The sequence below is a fragment of the Pleurodeles waltl genome, chromosome 1_1 (assembly GCF_031143425.1).
Source record: "Pleurodeles waltl isolate 20211129_DDA chromosome 1_1, aPleWal1.hap1.20221129, whole genome shotgun sequence".
Classification (NCBI taxonomy): Eukaryota; Metazoa; Chordata; class Amphibia; order Caudata; family Salamandridae; genus Pleurodeles; species Pleurodeles waltl.
Window position 1 is genome coordinate 625,200,207 of NC_090436.1, and position 27,780 is coordinate 625,227,986.

General features: G+C 44.3%; 1 protein-coding gene across 2 annotated transcripts in view; it reads left to right on the forward strand.

Moving 5' to 3' along the window:
* The window catches only part of PGGT1B (protein geranylgeranyltransferase type I subunit beta), a 239,403-nt gene that overhangs the window by 124,355 nt on the left and 87,268 nt on the right, over positions 1-27,780 (forward strand). For both annotated transcript variants that reach the window (XM_069226500.1, XM_069226501.1), the window contains one exon: positions 18,933-19,065. In XM_069226500.1, the coding sequence (XP_069082601.1) occupies positions 18,933-19,065 (133 nt within the window). The remainder of the gene's footprint in view (positions 1-18,932; positions 19,066-27,780) is intronic.

Sequence of the window (27,780 nt, forward strand, 5' to 3'; positions counted from 1 at the left end):
CAGTAACCTACAGAACTACCTTTACAGAAACAATAATAATAATAATTTTGAATTCTTTTTGAAAGTGACAAGCTAGATATTTTTGGACGTGGCACAGGAAAAACAAATGACAATACTTCGTGTCATCCATTAACCAATAAAAGTGATGAGCAGCACAAGAATTTGATTCGAATGTTTAAAAGACCGTATTCACATGTTTCTATCTAATGCAAAAGCGACCCTGAGATGCAAACCATACTTAAAAATTCCAGAAGTCAGAAAGAAAGTTGAGTATAAATGAGTATCGCTAGCAGTGGGAGACCTCAAGCGTGGAAACTCTCACTTTGATTATTTTTAAAAGCATTTAATGAGACTATAGGGGAAATAAAAATAAGGCCTGGACACAGACATGCACGCAACTATACTTAATGCAAGTCAGGACTTAAAGATTGCTTTGCATATTAAGGGAAACACAGTACAACATTTCAAAGTGAGCTAAGTTATTGTTTCTACCAGAGCGCCTCAACAGACTTCCCGTTCAGCTTTGTTACTGTTCATCTATTTAAGATCCGTTACTGACTCCATTCATTTTCAGCCAACTTTGCTCTGCTACCCTCCTAGATCCTCCTGTGATGCCCACTCACCATTGCTCTCACTCTGTAATGCTCAAGTGCAGCCCCTTCTCAGGGTCCCGAGCCCCCAGACCCCGGGCTGCCTATTATCCAGTGCTGCAGAGTTTGCTTAGTGTTATCCCACAGGCCCAGACAAAACCAGAGTTGTTCCATAAAATAAACAGTATGAGAATTTCATTAAAGTAAACGAGACCAGCGTTTGTATTGACTTGAGTGGGGCAACTCTGTGCTCCATCAGAGCACAAAGACCTGCCGTCTCAGTATCACAGACCATAGTACAGCGTGGTTCAGAGGCTTTTAAAGTCTGCATGTCAGATTGGGCAGCTCTTGTCCAGGCCAAAATGTGTAATTTAATTCGAGGCAACCCAGACGAGGACCATGCCTCCTACACTGTGCACTGTAACTGCGAAATTACGATGTAGCCCTTAAAAGATTTGATAAACAATTTAATTTCACTGGAGAATTAAAATCTAAAAAACAAAGCAGTGTAGCTGTCACCAGACACTGTGTGGCATCCCCTTAGCAATGCTAATTTTCCTCTATGAATGAGCCGCCACTGGTGTTTTTAAGGGGAAGAGCTCTCTGAGCTTTGTACTTAACAGCAGCTATGCAACTGTGACTCCTTGCATGTACATTTGTTTTTCCATCTCTCCACACCACTCCAATCAAATCCACTCTAATTCATTCCACTCTACTCTGATCCACTCCTCTCTAATCCACTCCATTACACTCCAACCCACTCCACATTAATCCACTCTACCCCATTCCTCTCTGATTCACTCCACACTGATTCACTTCACTCCATTCTACTCTGATCCCCTCATCTCTACTCCACTACAATACACCAATCCACTGTAATCCAATCTACTCCTCTCTGATCCACTCCACTGTGATCCACTCCAGTCTACTCTACTCTAATGCATTCTACTGCAGTCTACTCCAGTCCTCTCTAATCCACTCTAAATCCACTCCACTCCATTCCACCTTGTTCCACACCAGTCCTCTTGAATCCACTCAATTCCACTCCAATCCACTTCAATCAATTCCAGTCCTCTATTCCCACTCCACTATATTCCATTGTAATTCACTCCACTCAATCTACTCTAATTCATTCCACTCTGATCCACTCTAACCCACTTCACTTTAATCCAATCAACTCTAATCCACTCTACATCATTCCACTCTATGCCAATCTGGCACTCCACACCCTGACAACTCCATTCTATGACACTTCACTATATGACATGCCATTCTACTCCACTCCATGCCGCTTCATTCCATGACACTCCACTTTACAACACTCTGTGCAGTCTACGGACACTCCACTCTACGACATTCTGTGACACTAACTTTAGCCATGCCAACCAGCAGCCACACTGGTTTACAGCATGGCTAAAACACATTGTCAAAGCCAATTGCCTTTGCATAGGAGAGACCTTTGGGCTTTGCCAGTGCTTGTTTCTGTTTGGATGCTCTCCTTATATATCATTCTATTCACCAAACCTTTTTTTACTTCAGTTTCGATTCTATATGGGTTTACGCTGGCACTTAATATTGTGTGTATGGAAATGGAAATATTGGCTCCAGGACATAAAAAGATTGTACCGATATTGTCCCAATTTATTGAAGTTTATTTTGTTACCCAGACCTAGCACGCTTGCCTGGCCCGCTCCGTTTGTAGTACATTAGCTATGCTTGTTCACCACTCAAAGCCGGGAGGTGGGGCAAGCACCAGTTGTACATACCAACAGACAGAATGGTGTGGTTGCCTTGAGGTTTATCAGTATTCGCTTCCTGGTTCTGTGTTACCGCTAATGAGTAATCCTTGTTCTGATCAGCATCTGGACTTGAGTAATTTGAGGTTACCTTACGTTGCCTGGACCAGGCGCGGCCCATCCTTTTGGGCGGAGGGGCCACACCACCCCCACCTTTTGCCCCTTATGAAGAGTGTCTGTCAGGCTGAGCAAAGGTCAGCCTGACAAACACTCTTCGTGTTCAGGTCAGGCAGCCAGGAGCAGACATGCAAGATTTGCGCAGACTCCTGGCTGCCTGAGCTATACTTTGTTGGGCTGAAGAGGTGACAGCTCCTATGGGCGTGACCTCCTCGGCTCAGCAAAGGTGCTGCGAGGCCCTCCCTCGGTGACGAGGGAAGCGTCACCCATTGACTTCGACCTGGGCGCTTCAGGTTTACACCCTGAAGCGCCCAGGGCGAGTGCCAATCAGTGCGGTCAGCAGTCTTACTGACCCCATCCCACTCTGTGATGAAGCTGAGACTGCTGCCTTCCCAACCCTCCTTGGGGGAGGTGGGGAGAGAGAGATATATGCATTCTAATGAATGAATGTTTGGTGCATATGTTTCAATGTTGATGAGTGTGCTTCCCGCCCACCCCCCTCCCTGTTAAAAATGCCGGCCGCCACTGGCCTGGACGTTGCAGCTTACTGCAACCACCACCATTCTCCCTTTAAACTCTATTGCCCTCGCGTCGGAGATCAACATAGATTTATTTTTCAAAACCTTTTCCATTCATTCTATTATTCCGTTTGACAGTCCATTCCTGTTTCCTCCCCTGCATTAGTGCGCAGAGTCTGATATTCGAAACCTTTGATGCGTAAGTGCACGCTGAGTATCCTGCCTGCCATACAATTAGCAGTGTAGAGACACTTTTAACCCAGGCAGCAGCTTCATGAAAGCACTTAATGATGACAAATGCATATTGGGATTGGGCCTTTCCACTCGTCTCCCGAGATGCACATTAAGGCATCATTGCTCTGAATTTTTTTTTTATTCAGCTAATCATTGAAAGCAAAGTTGGGCTATATTTTTTACTTCACAGGTTTAGTAGGATCTGGTATTTTGTGGAGGAATAATCCAATTTGAATATGGGCAGTCCCTAAATGTTTCGTCGAAAGGGACTAGAATAGCAACACGTGTGAGGTTTTTTTAAAGTGTGTCTGATTACCTTTTTGGCCCAATTGTGTCCCAATAGCTTATTTCTTTTTAGGATGGGTGAAGGTGATCTCTCTTCTGCTTTGATTTTAACCAAGTTTAAATCCTTCTAAATAAAACTCACAAAAACATTCCGAAGATGCGGCACACTGTCATGATTAATGCAGTCAGTTTCACTGACGACAGTGAGGAATGTGCCAAAATTACCCGTGCGACGCAATAAAAACAAGCATTGACAAAATCTGTCAGTCTCGCTTTCATAATCATCCTTACTTTCAGCAGCTGCGAAGCTGGCAAATACTATCCCAGTAGTAACGTTTTTGTTACAGATACTTCTCCCCCTTTTTATGTCGAACGCAGCTACAACTCTTTTGCTCAAAGCAAGTAATTTTGATGAGTGAAAAATAAATTGAATGAGAAAAAATAACTAGTTTTAAAATTTGCAGCTAGAACCACTATTACTTTTTTATAATCCTTGACGGATTTATGTTATATGTTTCATTCATGACCCGCTGTTAGTGCTACAGCCCCAACACAGAGGTGGCTAGCACTATAGCCACAGGTCAGAGATACACAAGGCCCTCACGCACACCCACATCTCACCCTCTGCTAATGCAGTCGATGTAACCACGACGCGCAGATGCCCAGACATTCCGACAACACTGCAGACAGGGCAAAGGGAACACAATGCAGCTTTGGGCTATGACCCGCACAGCCCACCAGACTCTGCATGTACTGGGTGCCGATCATTGCTAAAGTTGTGTGGTTTCGCCTGCAGCGTTTCTGTTGCCCACTGCACACCTTTAACCCATGCGTGCCGCTCGATGCCTGGCAGTATGGGGTACTGGGTGTGGCCGGTGGTGCAGAACCTCTTGCAGCGAGACCCTCCTAGTTTCATCTGTTGTTGTGAGGTGGCACCAGCCTGTGAGTCGAGAGGCGGTGGGCAGGTTATTCATGTTTGAAAGGGCAGTGGCCAGGAATCACTCCCACCTCTACGCAGCTACTCAGGAGCCGCTGGTAAGCCAGAAGAGCTGCAGCTCGCCAGTCATTGGAAGCTGTAAAGACGTGGCTGTTCTGCTAATCGATTTCTCCACTTGGTGTGAGCAGTGTGTTTTTCAGTTCTGAAATGTGTGCAATATTTAGAAACCAGTATTGGCAAAGCTAGTAAGTCTTTCCCATGACACCTTTGGCTTTGCCAATGCTTGATTTTCATTTACTACGTTATCTCCCCCCTTACACAGGCACACTTTTTATTTTCTGCAGATTCATTACTAATGTTTTAGGAAAGCTCGTGGCATCAGCAAGTGGAGGATGAACAGAAGCATGTAAATCACAACTCTCAAATCTTTCATATGAGGAAAAAGACGTTCTGTTTCCAACCTGTAGATATTGGGGATTCTCCTGCATTTTTACCTTGTTGGAGCAAATGTTTAATAATGTCTTGTGTTTTTCACAGAATATATATGCAGAGTGGTCATCTAGATGTTTTGTTATTAAAAGCACCTTTCAAATGGCCCTTGTGCATTTGCACACACACGGGCAGCCATGTTGAAATGGTTTCAGTTCCATTTAAAGATGGCTGTCGACCAAGGATCGTATGAGGGACTATGGGGACAAGCAGGTGCTTCGAGGCTTATCAGTAATAAGGGGGGGGGGGGGGGCAGGGCGAGACACCCCGAGGTGGAGAAAATAGTCCCTCATGCCCTGCAATGGAAGGTTTTGACATCGGCAGTGGATTCTTGCAACACATCAAATCAGAACAATGAGGGTGAAACTGAGGAATAGGGAGACCAGAATGGTGCCGATACACATCCGAGTCTATATTGTATACTGTAAGTCTGTTTGCCAACAAATAGCTGAAGACCTAACAAAAGAAGTGTTTGTGTGAAAGTTTAAAGAGTGCTGGTCATCTGATCTGAGATATGCGTGGTACAATCCATCTATAGTAGTTTATGGATACTTGCATTAAAGTCTTTTTCACATGCTTAAGAAAAGCAAACGCATATGTCCAAATTGAAATTGGACCCCAAAAAGTGGCAAACTGACAAAGGCACCTATGGATGTGCACATTTACATAAGGAATTGCCGAAGTACTACTTGAAAGAGGCCGGCTTCAGGTGGATTCTCATCTATTTTGTGCACCAGGGAGGATGCTTATACTCCCAGATTTAGAGTTGAAAGCACACTTAGCGCTCATGTCAGTCGTGACTCTATCAGGAACTGAATAAATGTACTTTGTCCTGTGCTGCCACTTTGTGGAGCAGCGCTCACGTGCTGCCCCTCGATATTTAATTTTACTCCTTCTGAAGGGGTAACATGCACATTGCTTTTCTGGAAGATGCAGAGGCTTTCTGTCACTAGCAGACCACCAGCCCTGCTTTACTGATAACACCTCCTCCCAATCCACTACTAATCCACTTGTCTCCTTTACATTTTGAACTTGGTCATTATATGCGATGTGCACAGGTCCGCACATTGTTCTGTTGTTGCTTGGCTCACAAGCATTTTGTTGCTAGATCCATAAATACTGAACTCGTTACATAGAATCCTCTTCTGCTGCTTTCTTGTGTCTTCGAATTTCATAGCACTTTGTCTTCTAACACGGGGTGCTTTTCAAGAAGCACACGCGTATACGTAAATATTTATTTGGCATTTATGTGCTAACTAATTTAAAGGCCAGGACTTCGCACACATACTTGGAACGTGGTATACTGGTGCCAGCTGACTGTCAGTAACTGAAACAAAATTAGTTTCACATCGCAGTTGACTTTCGATGATGCTGCTGGCTCTTTTGTAGATTATACTAAGGTTTCAGTGCATTTTTGTTCACTTAAGTTTCAAGCCACTGAATAGCACTCCTAAAATACATGCTCGGTACAGCGATGCTAACATACTAATAGTTTCTCATGTATTGCCTAGCATTACAACATTGATATAGGACTTACAACCCCTACATAGGGCGTGGAAGCGCTTGCCTATAAGGGCAGCTCGCTACCCTGTGTAGGATGTTTGGTTGGAAGTGTGTTGTTTTTGTTTTGATCCTGTGTGGGAAGTGTCTCCATGAGGTGCACGAGGACCATGCAACCCAAATTAGTTGAAAAATCAAGGTTGGTCTTAAGATATAGGGCCTGATTTAGATATTGCCGGGTGAGTTACTCTGTCACAATGGTGAAAGATATCCTGTCTGCCGAAATCTAAATCCCATATAATACAATGGGATTTATATATCGGCTGGTGGGATATTCTCACTGTGTGACAGAGTAACTCGTCCACCAATATCTAAATAAGACCCGTAGTCTGGTGATAAAGTGTTTGTGTTTACAATCCCAAGCTCAGCATCAGAGCATTTATTATCCAATTTTCAAAGATCTCCCTGTTCAATTTGAGTAATATGGATATCAATTAACAATGCAGTTTACCCAATATTCAAATTGGTCATCGGATTACGCAGATTCAGGGCCCACTAAGCATCCCAAAGGGGAGTATGGTGCTCCCTTGGCAGTACTCCAAAAACCGAAACTTACAGCGAAAAATAGACCTCATCATGCCCTGTTGACTCTCTTTGTAGGCATGAGCTTGCAGTCTTGTCTATATATTAATTGGTAGTGTGCAGTTTGATTGAGGACAACAGTTATATTTGTAAACCAATCTGTATGTCCTGCTTGTAGGTTTTCTAGTTTGTTTTCAGTGCTCCTGTATGTTATATTTGTAAGCAAATTCAGTCTGTATGTCCTGCTTGTATAGCTTTCTCATTTGCTTTCAGTGCTCTTGCATACTGTGCTTCTATAGGCATTTAACTATTATATTATTAATTGAAGCTCTGCTATTTATCCCAGCTCTCTGCCCTCTCTGTCAGTCTATCTATCTATCTATCTATCTATCTATCTATCTATCTATCTATCTATCTATCTATCCATCTATCCCTATATATACAACCCTATTTGTACAACCCTACCTATCTACACAACCTGATCTACCCATCTAACCATATGTTCGATGGCATATGTTGCTGCAGATACACATGTTTGGCACAGTCCGCTGCCTGGTGTTGGGCTCGGAGTATTACAAGTTGTTTTTCTTCGAAGAAGTCTTTTTTGGTCACGGGACCGAAGGACTCCTCCCTCTTCGGCTCCATTGCGCATGGGCGTCGACTCCATCTTAGATTGTTTTTTTCCGCTGTCGGGTTCGGACGTATTCCTTTTCGCTCCGTGTTTCGGTTCGGAAAGTTAGTCAGAATCTCGGAAGAAAGCGTCGGTATTGTTCCGTTCGGTATCGGGATAGTTAGGTACATCGACACCGATCATCGGAAGACTTTGGGGTAGCTTCGATTCCCCCATCGGGGCCTGGTCGGCCCGACCGCGTGCGACATCGAAGCCGATGGAACGGACCCCGTTCCGTTTCTGCCCAAAATGTCACAGTAAGTATCCTTATACAGATCAGCACTTGGTCTGTAACTTGTGCTTGTCCCCCGAGCACAAGGAGGATACCTGTGAGGCCTGTCGAGCCTTCCGGTCCAGAAAAACACTCCGGGACCGAAGAGCCAGGCGTCTACAAATGGCGTCCACGCCGACAAAACAACGTTTCGACGACGAAGAGGAAACATTCTCGGTTCCGGAATCAGAATCCGGAGGCTCCGACGTCGAACAACAGCAACAAACTGTGAGTAAGACGTCGAAAAGTAAAACCATCGACAAACCGAAAGCCCAGGGGACGCCACTGCCAACAGGCCATGGCTCGACCCATAAAACAGGCGACCCGTCGAAGGCGCCGAAAAAGGGCACGCCCATAGCGAAGACACCCGACTCCGGTCGAGGGACCGCCATGGAGCAACCTCGGAGCCGAGAAAGCGGCTCCGAGAGACAAAAACAAGATACCGGCACCGAAAAACATCGGCACCGAGAATCCATGCCGAAAGGAACAAAAATTCTGTCGGTGTCGAAACCGAAAAAAGATTCTCTCTCGGCGCCGAAAAATACCACACCTTCATCCTACTCAGAGGAACAAGGAATAAGTGGCCAGATGCACAGATTTGGACAAGAGCTCCAAAGTGTAGAATCAGACTACACACAAAAGAGACTGTACATCCAGCAAGACACAGGGAAGATATCAACCCTTCCCCCAATAATGAGGAAAAGAAGGATGAGTCTCCTCAAGGATGACGCACAACCACAAGTCAAAGTGGTTAAAAAAGTCACGCCTCCGCCCTCTCCACTACAACAGGCATCGCCGGCACAAACACCGCCACAAATGCACTCACCAGCGCAAACTACCATAAGTCAAGATAATCAGGATCAAGACGCTTGGGACCTATACGACACCCCAGTGCCGGACAATGATCCAGATTCATACCCCACAAAGCCGTCACCGCCAGAGGACAGTACCTCATACTCACAACTGGTGGCTAGGGCTGCAGAATTCCACAATGTCCAACTGCATTCAGATCCTATAGAGGATGATTTTTTATTTAACACCCTCTCGGCTACACATAGCCAATATCAATGTCTCCCAATGCTACCGGGGATGTTACGGCACGCAAAACAAATTTTTGAAGAGCCCGTAAAATCAAGAGCCATCACCCCAAGGGTGGATAAAAAATACAAACCACCACCCACAGATCCAGTGTTTATTACTTCGCAGTTACCACCTGACTCCGTAGTAGTAGGGGCAGCTCGCAAAAGAGCAAATTCGCATACATCTGGCGACGCCCCACCTCCGGACAAAGAAAGCAGAAAATTTGATGCGGCAGGAAAAAGAGTAGCATCACAGGCAGCCAACCAGTGGCGCATCGCAAATTCTCAAGCGCTGCTGGCCAGATATGACCGCGCTCACTGGGATGAGATGCAACTTCTCGTAGACCATCTTCCCCAAGAATACCAAAAAAGGGCGCAGCAAATAGTTGAAGAGGGACAAACGATCTCAAACAATCAAATCCGCTCTTCACTGGACGCAGCCGATACTGCAGCGAGAACAGTCAACACTGCTGTCACCATAAGGAGACACGCTTGGCTCCGCACTTCAGGCTTCAAACCTGAAATCCAGCAAGCTGTCCTTAATATGCCCTTCAACGAAAAACTACTTTTTGGCCCTGAAGTGGACACAGCCATTGAAAAACTTAAAAAGGACACAGACACGGCCAAGGCCATGGGCGCACTCTACTCCCCGCAAAGCAGAGGCTCTTTTAGAAAAACTCCATTTAGAGGGGGGTTTCGTGGCCAACCCACAGACACCACCAGCCAACAAACAAGAACCACACCATATCAGGGTTCCTTCCAAAGGGGAGGTTTCAGGGGATATAGGGGGGGTCAATTCCCAAGGAGTAGGGGAAGATTCCAGACTCCAAAAACACCTCCACCTAAACAGTGACTTTCAAGTCACGCAACCCCTTCACTCAACACCAGTGGGGGGAAGACTAAGCCAATTCTACCAATCTTGGCAACAGATTACAACAGACAATTGGGTATTAGCAATAATCCAACATGGCTATTGCATAGAATTCCACAAATTCCCACCAAACATCCCTCCCAAAACACGCAAAATGTCACCACAACATTTAGAACTTTTAGGACTAGAAGTTCAAGCACTACTGGAAAAGGATGCAATAGAGTTAGTACCAGTACAACAAAAAAATACAGGAGTTTACTCCCTGTACTTTCTAATTCCAAAAAAAGACAAAACATTAAGACCAATATTAGATCTCAGGACACTAAATACCTACATCATATCGGACCATTTTCACATGGTCACACTACAAGACATCATTCCACTGCTCAAACAGCAAGATTACATGACCACATTAGACCTAAAGGATGCGTACTTTCATATACCAATACACCCTTCTCACAGAAAGTACCTACGGTTCGTATTCAAAGGAATACATTACCAATTCAAAGTGTTGCCATTCGGAATAACAACTGCACCAAGAGTGTTCACAAAATGTCTAGCAGTAGTAGCAGCACACATCAGGAGACAACAGATACATGTGTTCCCTTACCTAGACGATTGGCTAATCAAGACCAACACAGTAAAAAAATGCGCAAACGACACCACATGTGTCATACAAACCCTTCACAAACTGGGGTTTTCCATCAACTATACAAAATCACACCTAGAACCGTGTCAGACACAACAATATCTAGGAGCAACCATCAACACATCAAAAGGAATTGCCACTCCAAGTCCACAAAGAGTGCAGGCATTCCACAAGGTAATAAGTGCTATGTTTCCAAACCAAAAGATACAAGCAAAATTTGTGCTAAAACTTCTAGGCATGATGTCATCATGCATAGCCATTGTCCCAAACGCAAGACTACACATGCGACCCTTACAACAGTGTCTAACATCACAATGGTCACAGGCACAGGGTCAACTTCAAGATCTGGTGTTGGTAGACCGCCAAACATACCTCTCGCTTCTATGGTGGAACAGCAAAAATTTAAACAAAGGGCGGACATTTCAGGACCCAGTGCCTCAATACGTTATAACAACAGATGCTTCCATGACAGGGTGGGGAGCACACCTCAATCACCACAGCATTCAAGGACAATGGGATATACACCAAACAAAATTTCATATCAATTACCTAGAACTGCTAGCAGTATTTCTAGCGTTGAAAGCCTTCCAACCCATAATAACACACAAATACATTCTTGTCAAAACAGACAACATGACAACAATGTATTATTTAAACAAACAAGGAGGAACACACTCAACACAATTGTGCCTCCTAACACAAAAAATTTGGCAGTGGGCGATTCACAACAACATTCGCCTAATAGCACAATTTATTCCAGGAATACAAAACCAACTAGCAGACAACCTTTCGCGAGACCACCAACAAGTCCACGAATGGGAAATTCACCCCCAAGTTCTGAACAAGTACTTTCAAATTTGGGGAACACCCCAGATAGATTTGTTCGCAACAAAAGAAAACTCAAAATGCCAAAACTTCGCATCCAGGTACCCACACCGCGAATCACAAGGCAATGCTCTATGGATGAGTTGGTCAGGGATATTTGCATACGCTTTTCCCCCTCTCCCTCTCCTTCCATATCTAGTAAACAAGTTGAGTCAAAACCAACTCAAACTCATACTAATAGCACCCACATGGGCAAGACAACCTTGGTATACAACTCTACTAGACCTTTCACTAGTACCGCATGTCAAACTACCCAACAGACCAGATCTGTTAACACAACACAAACAACAGATCAGGCATCCAAACCCAGCATCATTGAATCTGGCAATTTGGCTCCTGAAATCCTAGAATTCGGACACTTAGACCTCACACAAGAATGCATGGAGGTCATAAAACAAGCTAGAAAACCTTCCACTAGACACTGCTATGCATCTAAGTGGAAAAGATTTGTTTACTACTGCCATGCCAATCAAATACAACCATTACATGCCTCTACTAAAGACATAGTAGGATACTTACTACATTTGCAAAAAGCAAATCTCGCTTTTTCATCTATAAAAATACACCTCGCAGCAATATCTGCTTACCTACAAACTACTCATTCATCGTCTCTATTTAGAATACCAGTTATTAAAGCATTCATGGAAGGGCTAAAAAGAATTATACCACCAAGAACACCACCAGTTCCTTCATGGAATCTTAACATCGTCTTAACAAGACTCATGGGTCCACCTTTCGAACCCATGCATTCCTGTGAAATGCAATATCTAACCTGGAAAGTCGTATTTCTCATTGCAATCACATCCCTCAGAAGAGTAAGTGAAATACAGGCATTTACCATACAAGAACCATTTATTCAAATACACAACAATAAAATAGTTCTAAGAACAAATCCAAAATTTCTGCCAAAAGTAATCTCACCATTCCATTTAAATCAAACAGTAGAATTGCCAGTGTTCTTCCCACAACCAAATTCCGTGGCTGAAAGGGCACTACATACATTAGACATCAAAAGAGCACTAATGTACTACATGGACAGAACAAAGCTAATCAGGAAAACAAAACAACTGTTCATAGCTTTTCAAAAACCACACATAGGAAATCCAATCTCTAAACAAGGCATTGCTAGATGGATAGTCAGATGTATTCAAACATGCTATCTTAAAGCCAAAAGAGAATTGCCTATTACACCAAAGGCACACTCAACCAGAAAGAAAGGTGCTACAATGGCCTTTCTAGGAAACATTCCTATGAGCGAAAAATGTAAGGCTGAAACCTGGTCTACGCCTCATACGTTTACTAAACACTACTGTGTAGACGTACTAAATGCACAACAAGCTACAGTGGGCCAAGCTGTACTAAGAACATTATTCCAAACTACTTCAACTCCTACAGGCTAAACCACCGCTTTTAGGGGAGGTAACTGCTTTATAGTCTATGCCAAACATGTGTATCTGCAGCAACATATGCCATCGAACTGAAAATGTCACTTACCCAGTGTACATCTGTTCGTGGCATTAGTCGCTGCAGATTCACATGTACCCTCCCACCTCCCCGGGAAGCCTGTAGCCGTTTAGAAGTAGATCATAAATCTTAAACATCTGTACATTTGTAAATAATTATTATAAACTCTTAACGTACATACATATTCACTCCATTGCATGGGCACTATTTATAGCAAACAACTCCATCCTCACCCTCTGCGGGGAAAACAATCTAAGATGGAGTCGACGCCCATGCGCAATGGAGCCGAAGAGGGAGGAGTCCTTCGGTCCCGTGACCAAAAAAGACTTCTTCGAAGAAAAACAACTTGTAATACTCCGAGCCCAACACCAGGCAGCGGACTGTGCCAAACATGTGAATCTGCAGCGACTAATGCCACGAACAGATGTACACTGGGTAAGTGACATTTTCATTATCTACATATACAGCCCTACATGTTATGTTATGTTGATTTGTATAGTGTGTTACTCACCTGCAAGGGTATCCAGGCAGTTGAGTTATCTATCTATACAACCCTATCAAGCTATACAACTCTAATTAGCTATAAATACTTATCAGTCTGGCTATACATCCTTGTCTATCAATACAGCCCTAACTGTTAATACAGCCATATGCATTGTTACAAGTCTATCTATCTTCAAAACCGTCTATCTTTACAACTCCCTCTATTTTTACACCTTTATCTATACAACTCTATCTATCTACACAACACAATAAGACTATATTTATGCAACTGTATAACTCTATCCAAACAACTATCTACACAACTCTATCTATACTACTCTGAACTAATGTGTCTGTCTATTTATCTATCTATCTATCTATCTGCATTTGCAAGCCTCTTTATCTAGCTGCCTTTGTAAGCCTCTTTATCTAGCTGCCTTTGCAAGCCTCCCTACTTACAGGAACGTTTTACAAAAATATTACAAAACAGTCGTAGCAAAGGCAAGAGGATGATAGCCAGCACCAGGCCAATTGTTTTTTTTCCAGATCTGGTGTTAGCCAAGATCCTTTAAAGTTTTTACTAAAAGTATAAGTATAATATTCTGAACTCTAAGGGATTGCAGTCTGACTTTGTCCAGGAGTCTGTTGTTGGGTCAGTTTTACATATTTCATCCAGATACTACAGCATGCATCTTGTGGCAGTAGGTTAGTAAACTTCAACCAAGGGCTGACTTCATTTTAAGTTACAGCATGCTTCCCTTTCACAAGTAGCACATCCACACACGAAGTAGACCCCTTGTGTGTCCAGGGCTTCTGTAGTAGTGTGTGTGTTTTTTTTTGTTTTTTAACCAAATTGTTTTTTACCGTTATCAAATTATGTTGTTTAGATTGATGAGAGCCTGACTGCTTCTACAACACAGTTTTTCACTAACCATAACAGAACAAAACAAAAATTAACAAGGCCAAAGGCTGGTACCTAACACCACACCCACTGGCTTTGCCAGTGCTTGTTTTGTCTGTGTACGTTCTGTTAACCTCTATTATGGTTTCCTTACGTTCTATTTCACACTTGACTTGGTGACTTGCTGTCTCTTCACCCTTTGCCAACCATTATTGCCTGGATTCTGAAGAGGGGAGAGACAGTCATTTTGCACATTCTGTACTTCAAGTCTCCCTAGTTTGAGCAGTAAACGACCCAACCCCCCACCCCCAGTGGTGGGTCTGAAGGTATGGTCAATCTAAAGTTCGAGCTATTCATCAGTAGAAAAAAACAAGCATTTGCAATGCAATGGGTTTCACATTTGCTCCATTTAGAGCTACTGGCGTAAATTCCTAACTGGACTTTTCTTGCCACATAAATTGAAAATGAAAAGTGAAACATTAGTTGACATAAGCGAGCCGATTCAAAGTGCCATGGCGGCCATGAGCGCGAAGGAGACACACAAAAGGAAAAAGGAGTTCGCTCACAGTCAACCATATCGGCAGTCATGCAATTATCCATGTAACAGGTCAGATTGTGAAGCGATAACAAAACCACCCAAAGGAGGAACAAACGTAAAGCATTTACCAATGAAAATAAAGGGTTTTCGAAAGGCAATCCGACGAACGAGTGAAAGTGATGGGCGTGAGGTGGGTGTGGTTAAAAGCCCACAATACTTACATCAGGTCAAAGCAATTGCAGGCTCGAACTAATGACTTCCCTTCGCTAACCATCTTTCTAGTGGACACTCTGATTCCTCACCAACCCTTCCCACCTTCCCGTTCTGAAGGATGACCACTAAGATGCTTCGTGATAAGATTCCAAGTTAGATTTTCTGCACTGCATCTCGTACACACATCATTCTTGTCTCTGCCTCTAATGTATAGAGAAAAGTGGACAGTAACCGATGCGAGGGCGCTAGAGAAGATGTTGTATGGCTCCAGTGACATCACCATTATACTATTTCTGTCTGGCATCATCAAGGAGCCAGCGCACCCTACCACCGCAGAGGTGCTATGGAAAAAGTCCTGATCCAGTCTGACACCCAAGGGACATCCACAGGTGAGGAATAGAGTGTCCACCAGAAAGGTTGTTTCCAAAGGTAAGTAACTTTTTAATTAGGGCCACTTTGGAATGTGATATTTCAATATCCCTATAGTGAAGTGCAGTGTGATGGACTAGTGACGGCACATTGTATTGTGTGTGTTTTTCTAAGGATTCTTTGTATTGTGATTTGTTGTAATCTGTAAAACGCAATGTGATGGATTAGTGGCCATAGCATGCACTGTAGGTTGAATGCAGCTACTTGGATCCAGTGCTGTGGGTAGAATTGGGTAAGATGGGTAAAAGTGCCTAGCATGATGTTCTTTGTGGTGAATTAGTGTTCTTGTTAGGCATCTGGAATGGTTAGTGACCAGTAGCGGCAGGTGACTTTTAAAAGTGATAAGGCATAATCCTTGGATTGAATTCCACTGAATGACCCTGACTTTGTCTTATGGTGTTCAGGGATTCTCTCACTCTCCCTTGCACATAGTCTTTCTCTCTCACTCATTCTAAATTAGTCTCACTCACTCACCCTCATCTGGACTTGCACTCACTTTTACTTACTCTGACTCACTCAGTATCACTTATTTCACTCCTTGCAACTCATTCTGACTCATCCAACCTCGCTCTGATTCCCTGAGTATCACTCGTTCATTCTCACCCACTCCCACTCATTCTCACCTATTCACACTCACTCAGTCTCAGTGTGGCTCACTCATTCTCACTCAATCTGTCTCACTTTGAGTCACCTAGTCTCACTCAGTTTGACTCAGTCTCACTTAGTCCCACTCATTTTCACATTCTGACTCACTCTGATTCAGTCTCAATGGTTCTCACTCACTCGTACAGTCTCACTCAGATTGACTCTTATTCTTACTCAGTGTCACACACAGCAACAGTCAGTTACATTCACTCATTCTCACTGACTCACTCCTTCGCTGACTCTCACTTTCACTCAGACACACATTTGTTTGCACATACACTCTCTAAGACACATGTTCCCACCCACATGAAGACAACATTTAAAAGTGTTTTACCTAGCGTGTTGTCTGAGCAGGTCCTGTTTGGACTCCTGCTGTTCCAACTAGCAGAAATTGTGGCTGCCCAATTACCCTTGCTTGTCTGCTTCCAACACTGCAGCACGGAACTGAAAACTCAAACCTGTGCAGTTTCGATATTTCAGTTTGTGGTTTTTCAAATCACTCTTTCCCAGGTCTGTGGCGATTTGGGAAAGGGTGGTGTGACAGCTGATTGGAATGTAGCCATGTACACTGCAGGGCTTAAGCCTGCAGCGCCCATTGCTACCATCAACATAGACTCTTCCGCACATCACAGATAGGGAAGGCACTGGTCCCTGCCAGTGTCCTGAGGCCAGGGCTGGAATTGTACCAGTCCTCCCTGGACAACATGTGATGGATGGTGCAGGCTCTATCATGTACCAACCATCAGACAGTATCACCAGTTGCCTCAGGCTGTTGCTGGACCTGAAGTAGGTCGGCATTTTTTTTATTATGCCAAGTGTGAATAATTATTCACTCATGATATAGTAAAACTGAGGCCAAAAACAAGGTAGCCATGGAGCACATAAGGAAGAGCCACTACTGTTAGTGACCATAATGCATAGTCTTGTGACTTAGTGTCCCAAGGATAGAGTGGAGTGGAATGGAGTGGTTACGTCCCCATTGGAAGTCGTGGAGCAAGTGGGTTAGTTTCCTTAGGATGCAGTGCAGGGTTGTAGATTAGAACCTCTAGGATGCAGAGCAAAGCAGTAAGTTAGTATTAGTAGAAGGGAATGTAACGTGTGCCATAGAGTGAGGTATTGTTTAGGTGTGACTAGGATGCAGTGTAGTTGGTTAATGTTCATTGAGTTCAGGGTGATAACGTGTCCTTACGATGAAGTGCAGGGTGGGAGGTAAGAATCCATAGAGTGCTTTGTCATACGGTGGTTAAGTGTCCCTACGATGCAGTGTTGTGGAAAGCGGGGCTTGGCCTTTGATGATGCAGGGCACTGTGCTTAGTGTGCACCAGTACACTTGGTGTGGTTGTTTCCCTAAGATGCAATAATATGTCATATGGTGTAGTTTTACTATCCTTTCGTTGAAGACCAGTATGCCTGAGGTGCAGGGTTGGGTGGTGTGTTTGCATTTATATGCCATAACGTAATGGGTTAGTATCTTGAGGATGCAGTGTAATTGATTAGTATCTGCATGATACAGTGCAGTGAGGTGAGTTACTTGTTTTGAGGATGCAATGTTCCTGGTAGAGGATGCCATGATTGTTGGTAGGTTAGTGTCTATGGGATACGGCGTGATTGGTATGTTTCCTCTGTGGTAAGTTACGGTAATGGGGCACAGTGCAGATTGCTGGCTTTATTTATCCATCCTGCAGTGGATAAATACTCTTGGGTGCACTGCAGTGTGGTTGCTTTGTGTCAATAGGTTTGAGATTGGTGTGCGGGTGTCTCAAGGATTCACTGTGTTAATGTACCTATGCCGCAATTGATTGTAATGTGTAATCGTCCGTGGGGCGCAGTTGGAGGGTTAGTGTTCAGAATATGCAATTCATTGTGATGGATTATCGTCCAAAGGATACCCAGAAGCGTTTTGGATTTGTTTCGTTAGTGTGTATTCTATTGGATCATTGTCTCTCTCCCACGAACTCAGCAAAGGTCTCAAAATTATATACTGAAAAGGAAGCATGACTTCGAAGTGTGCTTTCACCTCAGAAACATTTTTAGTTAAACATAGACCTACTTAAGGGCTGCATTCGGTGCACGGAATCATCTAGGAAGAAGCTCTTGGTCAGATATATTTTTTCTTGTGGAGAAAGAGAACCATATTCTTCTTTCAAGCATACAGTATATCATAAGATCGATTTAAAAAATACGCCGATGGAGGGCAATCTAAGAACTGTAGAATTGCTCCCTTAAGTTGCATGAATGTTTGCATGGCAGGGGATTCATAAAATACCTTGGATTCCCATGAACCCCTTCGAAGGACTATCTGGGTGCACACTGCAGAATAAGCCATAACAATTTGGATGAATGATTACATTTGGAATAATTCTTTTTTTTTTTTACCTAACAGCTGCTCAGTGTAGATCAACCAGAAACGGGGGATGCATCTAAAATTCAAAGGTATCCATCTTAAGTGGGTGTGTGCGCATATGTATTTCATCTGTCGAATACTTGTGGAAATAATGTAATTTGCAACATCTGTTTTTTCCACTGAATAAAAAAAAAAATTGGATCTATATAGATGCAGTATCAAAATGCTGCAATGTACTGTCATGGTGGTAACTAGACAAGTTGGTTTTAATATTTAATCACAATAAGTTGATAATAGTGCAACAGTAAACATAGTTTTCCATATATTTTTATTTCCAGTTCCTGTGAGTGTAGGTAATTTTCACTTCTGCTTAAGAATACGTTTGTAATAATTGTACTTATAAATATATTTCTTAGCCCACTTTTGTGATAATGTTTTCCAGTTTCTCTGCTGTACTTCAAGGAAGTGAGAATGACATGAGATTTGTGTACTGTGCATCCTGCATTTGTTATATGCTTAACAACTGGTCAGGCATGGATAAGAAGAAGGCCATCAATTATATCAGGAAAAGCATGGTAAGAGTCACCACAGACGTCTGTGTTGTGGATGTATTTTTAAAGACGCTCATTACCATCCAGTTTGTGTTGGTGGTCACTAATGTTACGTTTTTCGTTCAACCTGGAGGTTAAACCTATTAGATTAAAAACATATGGCTTCACAGAGCTCAAATTGACTTTCAGTTTATTTTAATTTTTTGGTCACTTTCATTTAACACTGTGCATTATCATGGTTATTATTTATTGTTGATCCCCATCTATACGAAATACTCACTTACCCCTAGAGGAGCAATATGCCTTTTTCTACATCTAGTACCATGGTTTTTCCAGATGTTTCTGACCCCACCACTAGTGCCACTAGTTGTTACAATATTCTAGAGCTGTCCTTTTTCCCACCCTCATTTCGACTTTTATCAAGCGACATAGTTTAGTCCTTTCAGATTTTTTGCAAAATCTGTAGTTTTAATTCTGCCTGGTCGTCGCCTTCATCCGCTTTCAGTCCTGCACCTTTTCACATGTGTTTCACAGAATGTCATATATATTTGATATTATACCTGAGCAGATGCGCAATCATTTCCTGTGCAAGGCCTATGGGATTATGAATTCCTAGGCCTGAAACGAAAAATTATTATTAATGCCCGCCAAAGAGAAGTGGGGGGTGGGGTGCCAGAAAGAGATGAACAGGAACTTTTGGTTTTCCAGTTATGTTCTGTATGGCGAGTGTCCAAGCTACGGTTTGTGGAGCTAAACGATTCACCGACACAATATCCTGGTAAAAAATGTTGTTGACAAAAGTATTGTCAGAATTATCGTTTAACCGCTATTGTGTTCTTAACACTAAGTACAAAAATCCCAGGAAAAAATATTGTTGAAAAAAAACCCAAATATATTGTTTATTTTTAAATATATTTGTATATGTATATATATATATATATACACATATACAGACAAAGGGGTCAGTACAACAATGAAATAAAAACTCACTCAGCGTCCAAGTAGACATAGTGTAGTTTATTTCTGAGCACACGTTTTGGCCAAGAAAAACAGCCTTGCTCACATACAAAAAAGTATCTGCACGTCAGTGAAAATGAATGCATTGCAAAACAGCAAGCATAAACAACAGATTCTATCCCAGTGAACACAGCCCTGTGATCACAAGCGCCATATTGGAATGGATTCAAACTGAAATAGAAGATGTCATCAGAAGCCAAAGGTCCATATCGGCATACAAATTAACAGGACTATCACATTCAAAATATTACATATTATTAAAGAAAGTAAATGATGGCACAAAAACAATCTCACTGTTGAGACACCAGCTGGAGAAATTCTTCCAAATTAAATTATATATACAAAGCGTCAGAGCTTAAGTAAACTCAATAGGCTACATGTCCTGAGCTAATGCATTTGATGAAAAGTATAGCAGTTAACATGAAGATAAAGATCCTAGCTAAACTGCATAGCAGAATACAATGCATCCCAGTATAGGCATCCAAAGTAAATACCCATATTATATAATTGCTCAGTGCTCCAAATCATTAATATCCCTGGATATGGTCATAAACTACTCCTAGGTGTTCATATCGTCGTGAATCGACTTCCACTTTAACTATATGTATGCAATCTAAAATAGACACTGTACAACAATACATAGGCTGAGTCATAATAGCTGGGTAGGAAACGGTCCATAGGATGCATGAAAATCGTTCTTGGTAAAGCATGATATTGTATCCTGATAGTCATTGGTTCATACTACACATCTGGCTAATGAAATATCAAAGTGTACAAGAAACATGTTCATGTTATTACAAGACATATCCTGATAATATTCATGGCACTCCAATTGTGAATGACGATACCCAGACAGACAATATTTAACTTGTAAGCTACCATATTCATGTAATTATTCCAGAGCATATAGATGGCATAAATAAAAACAATCTCAACACTAAGACAAATTATATAAAGTGCAGAACATCTTATCTGAGTGAATCCCTACACCGCCGTGTGCAAACGAAGAAAAGGGTAGGGGAACTCCTACTGGCCCACTACCAGGGATTGGAGCTGGTCCAGGCCCTTCCTTTCTTCCTGTGAAATAAAGTAACATAAAACACAGTGATTCAGAACAAATTTACTACAAGAAGATTTTAGCAGCACACACAATTAAAAAAATATATACATTGCATGTTCTTCACAGCTACGTAAAACAACTCAAGAACGTTACCCAGAATAACAATGTCCATTCACTATTCCTCCTGCAAGTGCACACTTAACTCTTCTTCAAGGTTCAGTCCCATTGGGGTTAATGTTTCCAAATCAATAATTGTTTGGGATTCCGTCTTCCTTAACTGTGAGATGCGGTTGACCCTCTCAGATTAATGGTGACATGCTCAATGGCATAAAAACATAAATTAGTATGATCACTATGATGTATTTCAGAAAAATGTGGTGCTACCAGATATTTGGGATAACCATGATCAATGGCATGCATATGTTCCATAATCTGTGCTGCCAACCTATCTTCAAGGGCATTCTAGAATGTAAACAACACACAAATGACGGACCTAGGAAAACAATGAGGCAAACTGTCCCAACACCTGGTGACACTCCCTCTGTTGCTCTGGGGTCAGGAAGGGGGAGAGGTTCACACCTCCTTAGCAGACAGGAGGTCAGAAAGAGGCTCACTCTCTTCCTCCTCCCCGTCATCTGTTGCTAGGGTCATCGTCAACTCTTTCAAAGTGAGGTTTGAGGCGGTTTACATGCAGGACCCTCAAAGGGTTCCTGGGAGTCCGCAAGTTCACCAGATAGGTGACATCGCTTTTGCGCTCCACTGTCTCAAATGGCCCAGTCCACTTGTCCTGGAGTGCCCTAGATTCCACTGGGGCCATCACCCACACTTTCTGGCCAGGCTCAAACTCCATCAGAGTGGCATTCTGGTCGTACCAGCGTTTCACGTCTTCCTGGCTTGCTTCCAGGTTCTCCTGAGTGATCATCCTGAAGTGTGCAGTCTGGTTTCTAAAAGCCAGCACGTAGCTAAATATATCCGGCGAGGGGGGGCTTACTGGAGGTCTTCTCCAAGCCTTCCCTAACAAAACTCAGTGGTCCTCTCACAGGGTGTCCATACAACAATTCAAAGGGGATAAAACCAAGTCCCTTTTGTGGCACCTCCCTGTAAGCAAACAGAAGGCATGGTAGGAGGATGTCCCACAAACACCTCAATACTCTAGCAGGCCCATAATCTTGTCTTTCAAGGTGTGTTTGAATCTCTCAACCAGCCCATTTCATTGGGGGTGGTAAAGAGTGTTGAACTTATAGGTCATCCTGCACTCCTTCCACACAGACTTCATATAAGTAGATATAAAGTTGGTACCCCTATCAGGTACCACCTCCTGGGTGAACCCCATGTGGGTTAAAACCCCCATCAATGCCCTTCCCACCACCGGGGCTGAGATCGATCTCATAGGTATAGCTTCCAGGTGGCATGGTCCACCAAGATAGGATAAACCTGTTGCCCAGGGCTGTCTTGGTATCCAGAGGCCCCACAATGTCATTACCCACCCTTTCAAAGGGGGTGCTGATCACAGGAAAAGGTTGGAGGGGAGCCTTATATTTCCCCCGCTCATGCCACTTTCCTGACAAGTTTGGCCTGACTTACAATATGCATCAGAGTGCCTGCGCATTTAGGACCAGTAAAAGTGGATGACAAGCCTCTCAAAGGGCTTGTCCTGGGCTCTAAAGCACTGGGGTACCACCAGCACGTGGGCTGCCCCAGGCTCAGCAGCCTTAGGCTCGCTATAGAGGAGGCCATCCTCCAAATAAATCAGATGTGACCCAGACGCCTGGTCTGACTCCTGATCACCATGACGGGCTGCCATTGACCGGGTAGACAAAACCCAGACAGACCCAACATCTCCAAGTGAGACCTGTGTTCCACACCTTCCAAGGGGAATCTTCCAGGTCATTGCCAAGCAGACAATCTACAGACATGGTTGGACTCATAGCTACCCTCAAGGAACCTGAGACCTCCCCTCCCCCCCAATTCAAAGGGAACTTGCACCACTCTGCACAGGTGCTCAGAGTTGTCTACTGCAACTACTTGGTGAAGTACATGGGGATCTATCTGCTCCTCAGACACCAGGTGACCTCTCACTTGTAGTCACACTGGCTCCTGTGTCTCTGAGCCTCCACCCTCTGTCCATTGATGGTCATTCACTGCCTGTATTTCTTAGTTTTCTCAGGCACGAGGGTCCTCTGGACCGTCTCACTGTCCCCTAGTGAGACAAGGATCATCTCAGCCTATTATTATGAGGTCAATCTGCCCCCAAGGGGGACAGAAACCACTAGACACCAGGGAGTTTTTTTCATTTGTTCGTGAATTTCACGTAAGGGGAGCGAACCCTTAGGCAAGGGTCGCTCCCCTGGGGGGGCAAATTTATTTTAGGCCATTTCTGCCCCCAGGGGGGCAGATCAGCCTATTTTAATTAGGCCGATCTGCCCCCAAGGGGGGCAGAAACCACTAGGCACCAGGGATCTTTTTTTTTGCGCCGTCGCGCAAGGGGAGATACCCCGTAGGCAAGGGTCGCTCCCTGGGGGGGACATTTATTTTAGGCCATTTCTGCCCCCCCCCGGGCCAGATCGGCCTATTGTTATTAGGCCGATCTGCACCCGGGGCGGGCAGAAACCTCTAGGCGCCAGGGCAATTTTTTTTGTGTGTATTATTTTTTTTGGTGTGTGTTTGTTTTTTTAGAGATGGGGAGCGACCCCTTAAGCAAGGGTCGCTCCCCTGGAGGGGCAAATTGTATTTAGGCCATTTCTGCCCGCTTTGGAGGCAGATCGGCCGATTTTAGAAAGGGGCAGAAACCACTAGGCACCAGGGATCTATTTTTTTGCGCAAATGTCACGCAAGGGGAGCAACCTTGTAGGCAAGGGTCGCTCCCTGGGGGGGGGGGGGTAGGGGAGGCAAATTTATTTTAGCCCATTTCTGCCCCCCCTGGGAGCAGATCGGCCTATTGTTATTAGGCTGATCTGCCCCCATGGGGGGCAGAAACCTCTAGGCACCAGGGCAATTTTTTTTTTTTTTTTTTAAGAGATGGGGAGCGACCCCTTAGGCAAGGGTCGCTCCCCTGGAGGGGCAAATTGTATTTAGGCCATTTCTGCCCACTTCGGAGGCAGATCGGCCGATTTTAGGTCAATCTGCCCCCAACCACCACATATGAAAAAAGTAAAACACATTTAAAAATGCTTGTGTGACACATATATAAATACTAAAATCAATACAAAAATAAACAGTAGAACAATTACACAATTAACTTCGTTATTTTACCTAGTAATCAAATAAAAAATGTAAAAAAAATGTAATTAAATTACCTTTTATTTTATGTAACTTCCCACCCTAAACCCCTACTAAACCAGCAGCCCCCACGTAAAATATAACCAAAATAAATCAGCTTTAAGCAATTTATATAATTAATAATAATAAATTAAATATTTAACAATGAATAATTCATGATTAATTATTACTTAAACAACTTCCTACCCTATACCCCTACCTCACAAAAAACGATGTTGTTGACAACACTATTTTTGTATCACAATATTTTTCCGATATTGGTCTCCTAATATTTTGAATGTCATATTTTCTTTTAATACAGAGCTAACCAGACCCGAGAAACTCCAGTGGGTTTGTTTTGTTTTATAACCAACTCTTCAGTTTAACTATGTTTTTAAGTGAATTTTAGAGGCTTTTCAAAAGTATATTAAGTTGTTATGAACAAAATTAACCATAGGATCACTTTATCAGTGTTCTTTATTCAGTGAATTATTTCAAGTGTTACACTACATACAACTTCTTTAAAAGCACTTTCCCCAGGGGCATCATTTACGGGTCGCCAGGGATTGCAGCTGCAACCCCTAGTTTGCTGCTTGCGACCCCTGGCCTCAGACGTGGCCTGGAACACGTGGATATCTCATTCTAATGGACGTCCATTGGGGACTCAACTTTCCTGTTTTTTCTGTCATTTTTTTGTATTACACAAATAGTGAGTGATACTATTCACTATTGGTGTAACAAAAATGGAGTGCAATTAGCTGGAATATGACAGTCTGTAAACTAAGGGATGTAAAAATGCATTTAAATGTATGTTGTATGCATGTTTGTGGGTGAGTGTGTGCTTATGTAAGAGAGAATGTATGAATGTGTGTTTCTGATGGATACAACTACCTGTGGATTCCTCAACTAATGAATACTCCCATGGCGCCAGCATTCGACGGAAATCTTCTTCCTAGTCTCTGCACGTCGACGAGAACGTCACTCTAGCCCACGCGACGCCGTCTGACGTCATACAGGCAATAAGAGGTCCTCGACGACGTGCCGACGTCAGTTCAATTTTTTCCGTGCATTCGAAACGGTTATCTTCGAGGGAGCTACTGTTACTTTAGTGGTTACAGTGTGTTTTCTGCTGCGTAGTTCTTCTCTGCGGTAACAATGTCTCAGAGAAAGTCGGGTTTCAAGCCCTGTCGAGAGTGTGGGGGCAAGATGTCCGTTACAGATCCTCACTCGGACTGTCTCTGGTGCTTGAGCTCGGAACGTGAGGCTAAATTATTCCTGGCGAAGTCGAAGAGAAAGGAAAAACATCACAAGAAGTCTTCCTCGCCAAGGTCTCATCGGCGTCATCGAGACTCCCGGCGGCGTAGAGATTCACGGCGTCATTCAAGCAAGGAGACTCGTTCGAGGTCGCCTTCGGCTCGACGTCGGAGGACTTGGGAGGTCAGTCCCACGGTCACGCCGCATCCATCGACGCCATTGCCCTCTCTGGCATCACCGACTTCGCCTGGACAAGCGTCTGTGGTTGAGGTGATGCAGCCTCTTGTGATGTCTCCGGCGTCGCGGACGTCGAGGCCGGCGTCGGGGTCGCCTTCGATCCAGGCACCCCAGTATCCGGCTTTTCCAGCCCCTGGAGCCGATAGTACCGCATTTCTGAATGCGATGTATACCATCTTTCAGCAGATGGCTCCAGGAGGTGCTCCGGCTGGTCATTCGGGGCCTTTGGCCTTTTCATTGGGTGATCCTGCGCCTCTTCGGCCGGCACCCTTTATGCCCTTTCTCCCTTTTGGGAATGTGGGCTCGGCGCCGGTGGCCGCTCCGGTGGCTTCAGAGGGATTGGCTCCCGATGTTTCCATCCTGTCGACGTCGGGATTTCATCCTGTGACTCCGGTGGGTCCATCGGCTCCAAGATCCCTTTGACCTGTTCCTTCATCGGCGCCGAAGCTGTCTGCGGCGCCGGATGCGGCGTCGGATGCTTCTGGAGATCGGCGCCGATCTTCGACTTCGGCAGAGGCCATGTCGACTCCGCGCATTGAGCAGAGACTACATTCAAGGAGGCGTGCTCTCCGTCTGTTGGAAGAGCAGGAGTACCAGCGAGTCCTGGAGGAAGGAGAGGTTGAGGACTCGGGTGATGGACTGCATGGTCTGGATACGGCCAGTGGGCTGGATACTTCCCCTGATTGGGACCTTTCATCTCCAGGGGAGTATACGGAGGAGGCTGCTACCTTTCACGCGTTGGTGAGGAAGGCGGCTAATTTTCTGGGCCTGCCTTTGCCGGTGGCAGAGGCGAAGCAGAATTTATTGACGGAGGTGCTGCATCTGGCCTCTGCTGCAGCGGAGCCTCTTTTGCCGTTTAATGAGGCTTTGCTTGATCCGGTGTTGGAGGTGTGGAAGAAGCCTGTATCTTCCTCTGCAGTTCATAGGGCTGTGGCCAGGAGATATCGGACTGCACCATCTGACCCTGGCTTTCTTTCAAGACACCCTACGCCGGAGAGCTTGGTGGTACAAGCCTCCTGTTCTTCAAAATTAGCGCCTGGATCCTTCCCGACGGTGCCAGGAGACAGGGACTCCAAAAAACTGGATGCGCAATCCAAGAAAATATTTTCTTCTTGCAGTTTGGCGTTGAAGGCCACCAACGCAACTTGCATTCTGGGGAGATATGTCCATGCTCTTATGGATGATATTTCATCTTCTTTTACGGAGCTTCCCCAGGGACTCTTGGATTTTGTCTCAGACGCCCAGGCTGCCGCAACCCAGATTATCCAGTCTGGACTGGACACGACCAACTCGGTGGCTAGGGCGATGGGCACGGCTGTGGTGGCAAGGAGACAGGCCTGGCTCAGTAATTCAGGGTTTTCTGCGGATGTACAGTCGACCCTATTAGACCTCCCGTTTGATGGGGACAAACTGTTTGGAGCAAAGGCAGATTCGGCCTTGGAGCGATTTAAAGAGAGCAGGGCCACAGCCAAATCGTTAGGGCTGCAAGCTCCTTCTTCCTCTGCCTCTTCCAGGTTTTTCAGGAGGTTTCGTGGATTTGGGCGTGGCTCTTCCTCCTCTTCCTTTCGGGGGAGGTTCCAGCAAGCCGCCTCTTCTCACCCCTATAGATCATTTAGAGGGAGAGGTAGGGCCCGCACCAGAGGAGCCTCTCAACAGCACTCTGCCTCTTCCTCGTCCTCTGGAGGGGTGCAGCAGGGAAAGCAGCCTTAGGCTTCCACCATTTCCCACTCACTCCTCTCCTGTAGGGGGAAGATTACGGCATTTTCTCCACAAGTGGGAGACTATTACAACGGACACTTGGGTTATCAGTATTGTGGAGAAAGGCTACACCCTTCCCTTTCGGGAGTTTCCGCCCCCCCTCCCGCCCCGCCCATCTTATTGTTCAGAAGAACACCTCCTGTTGCTAGAACAGG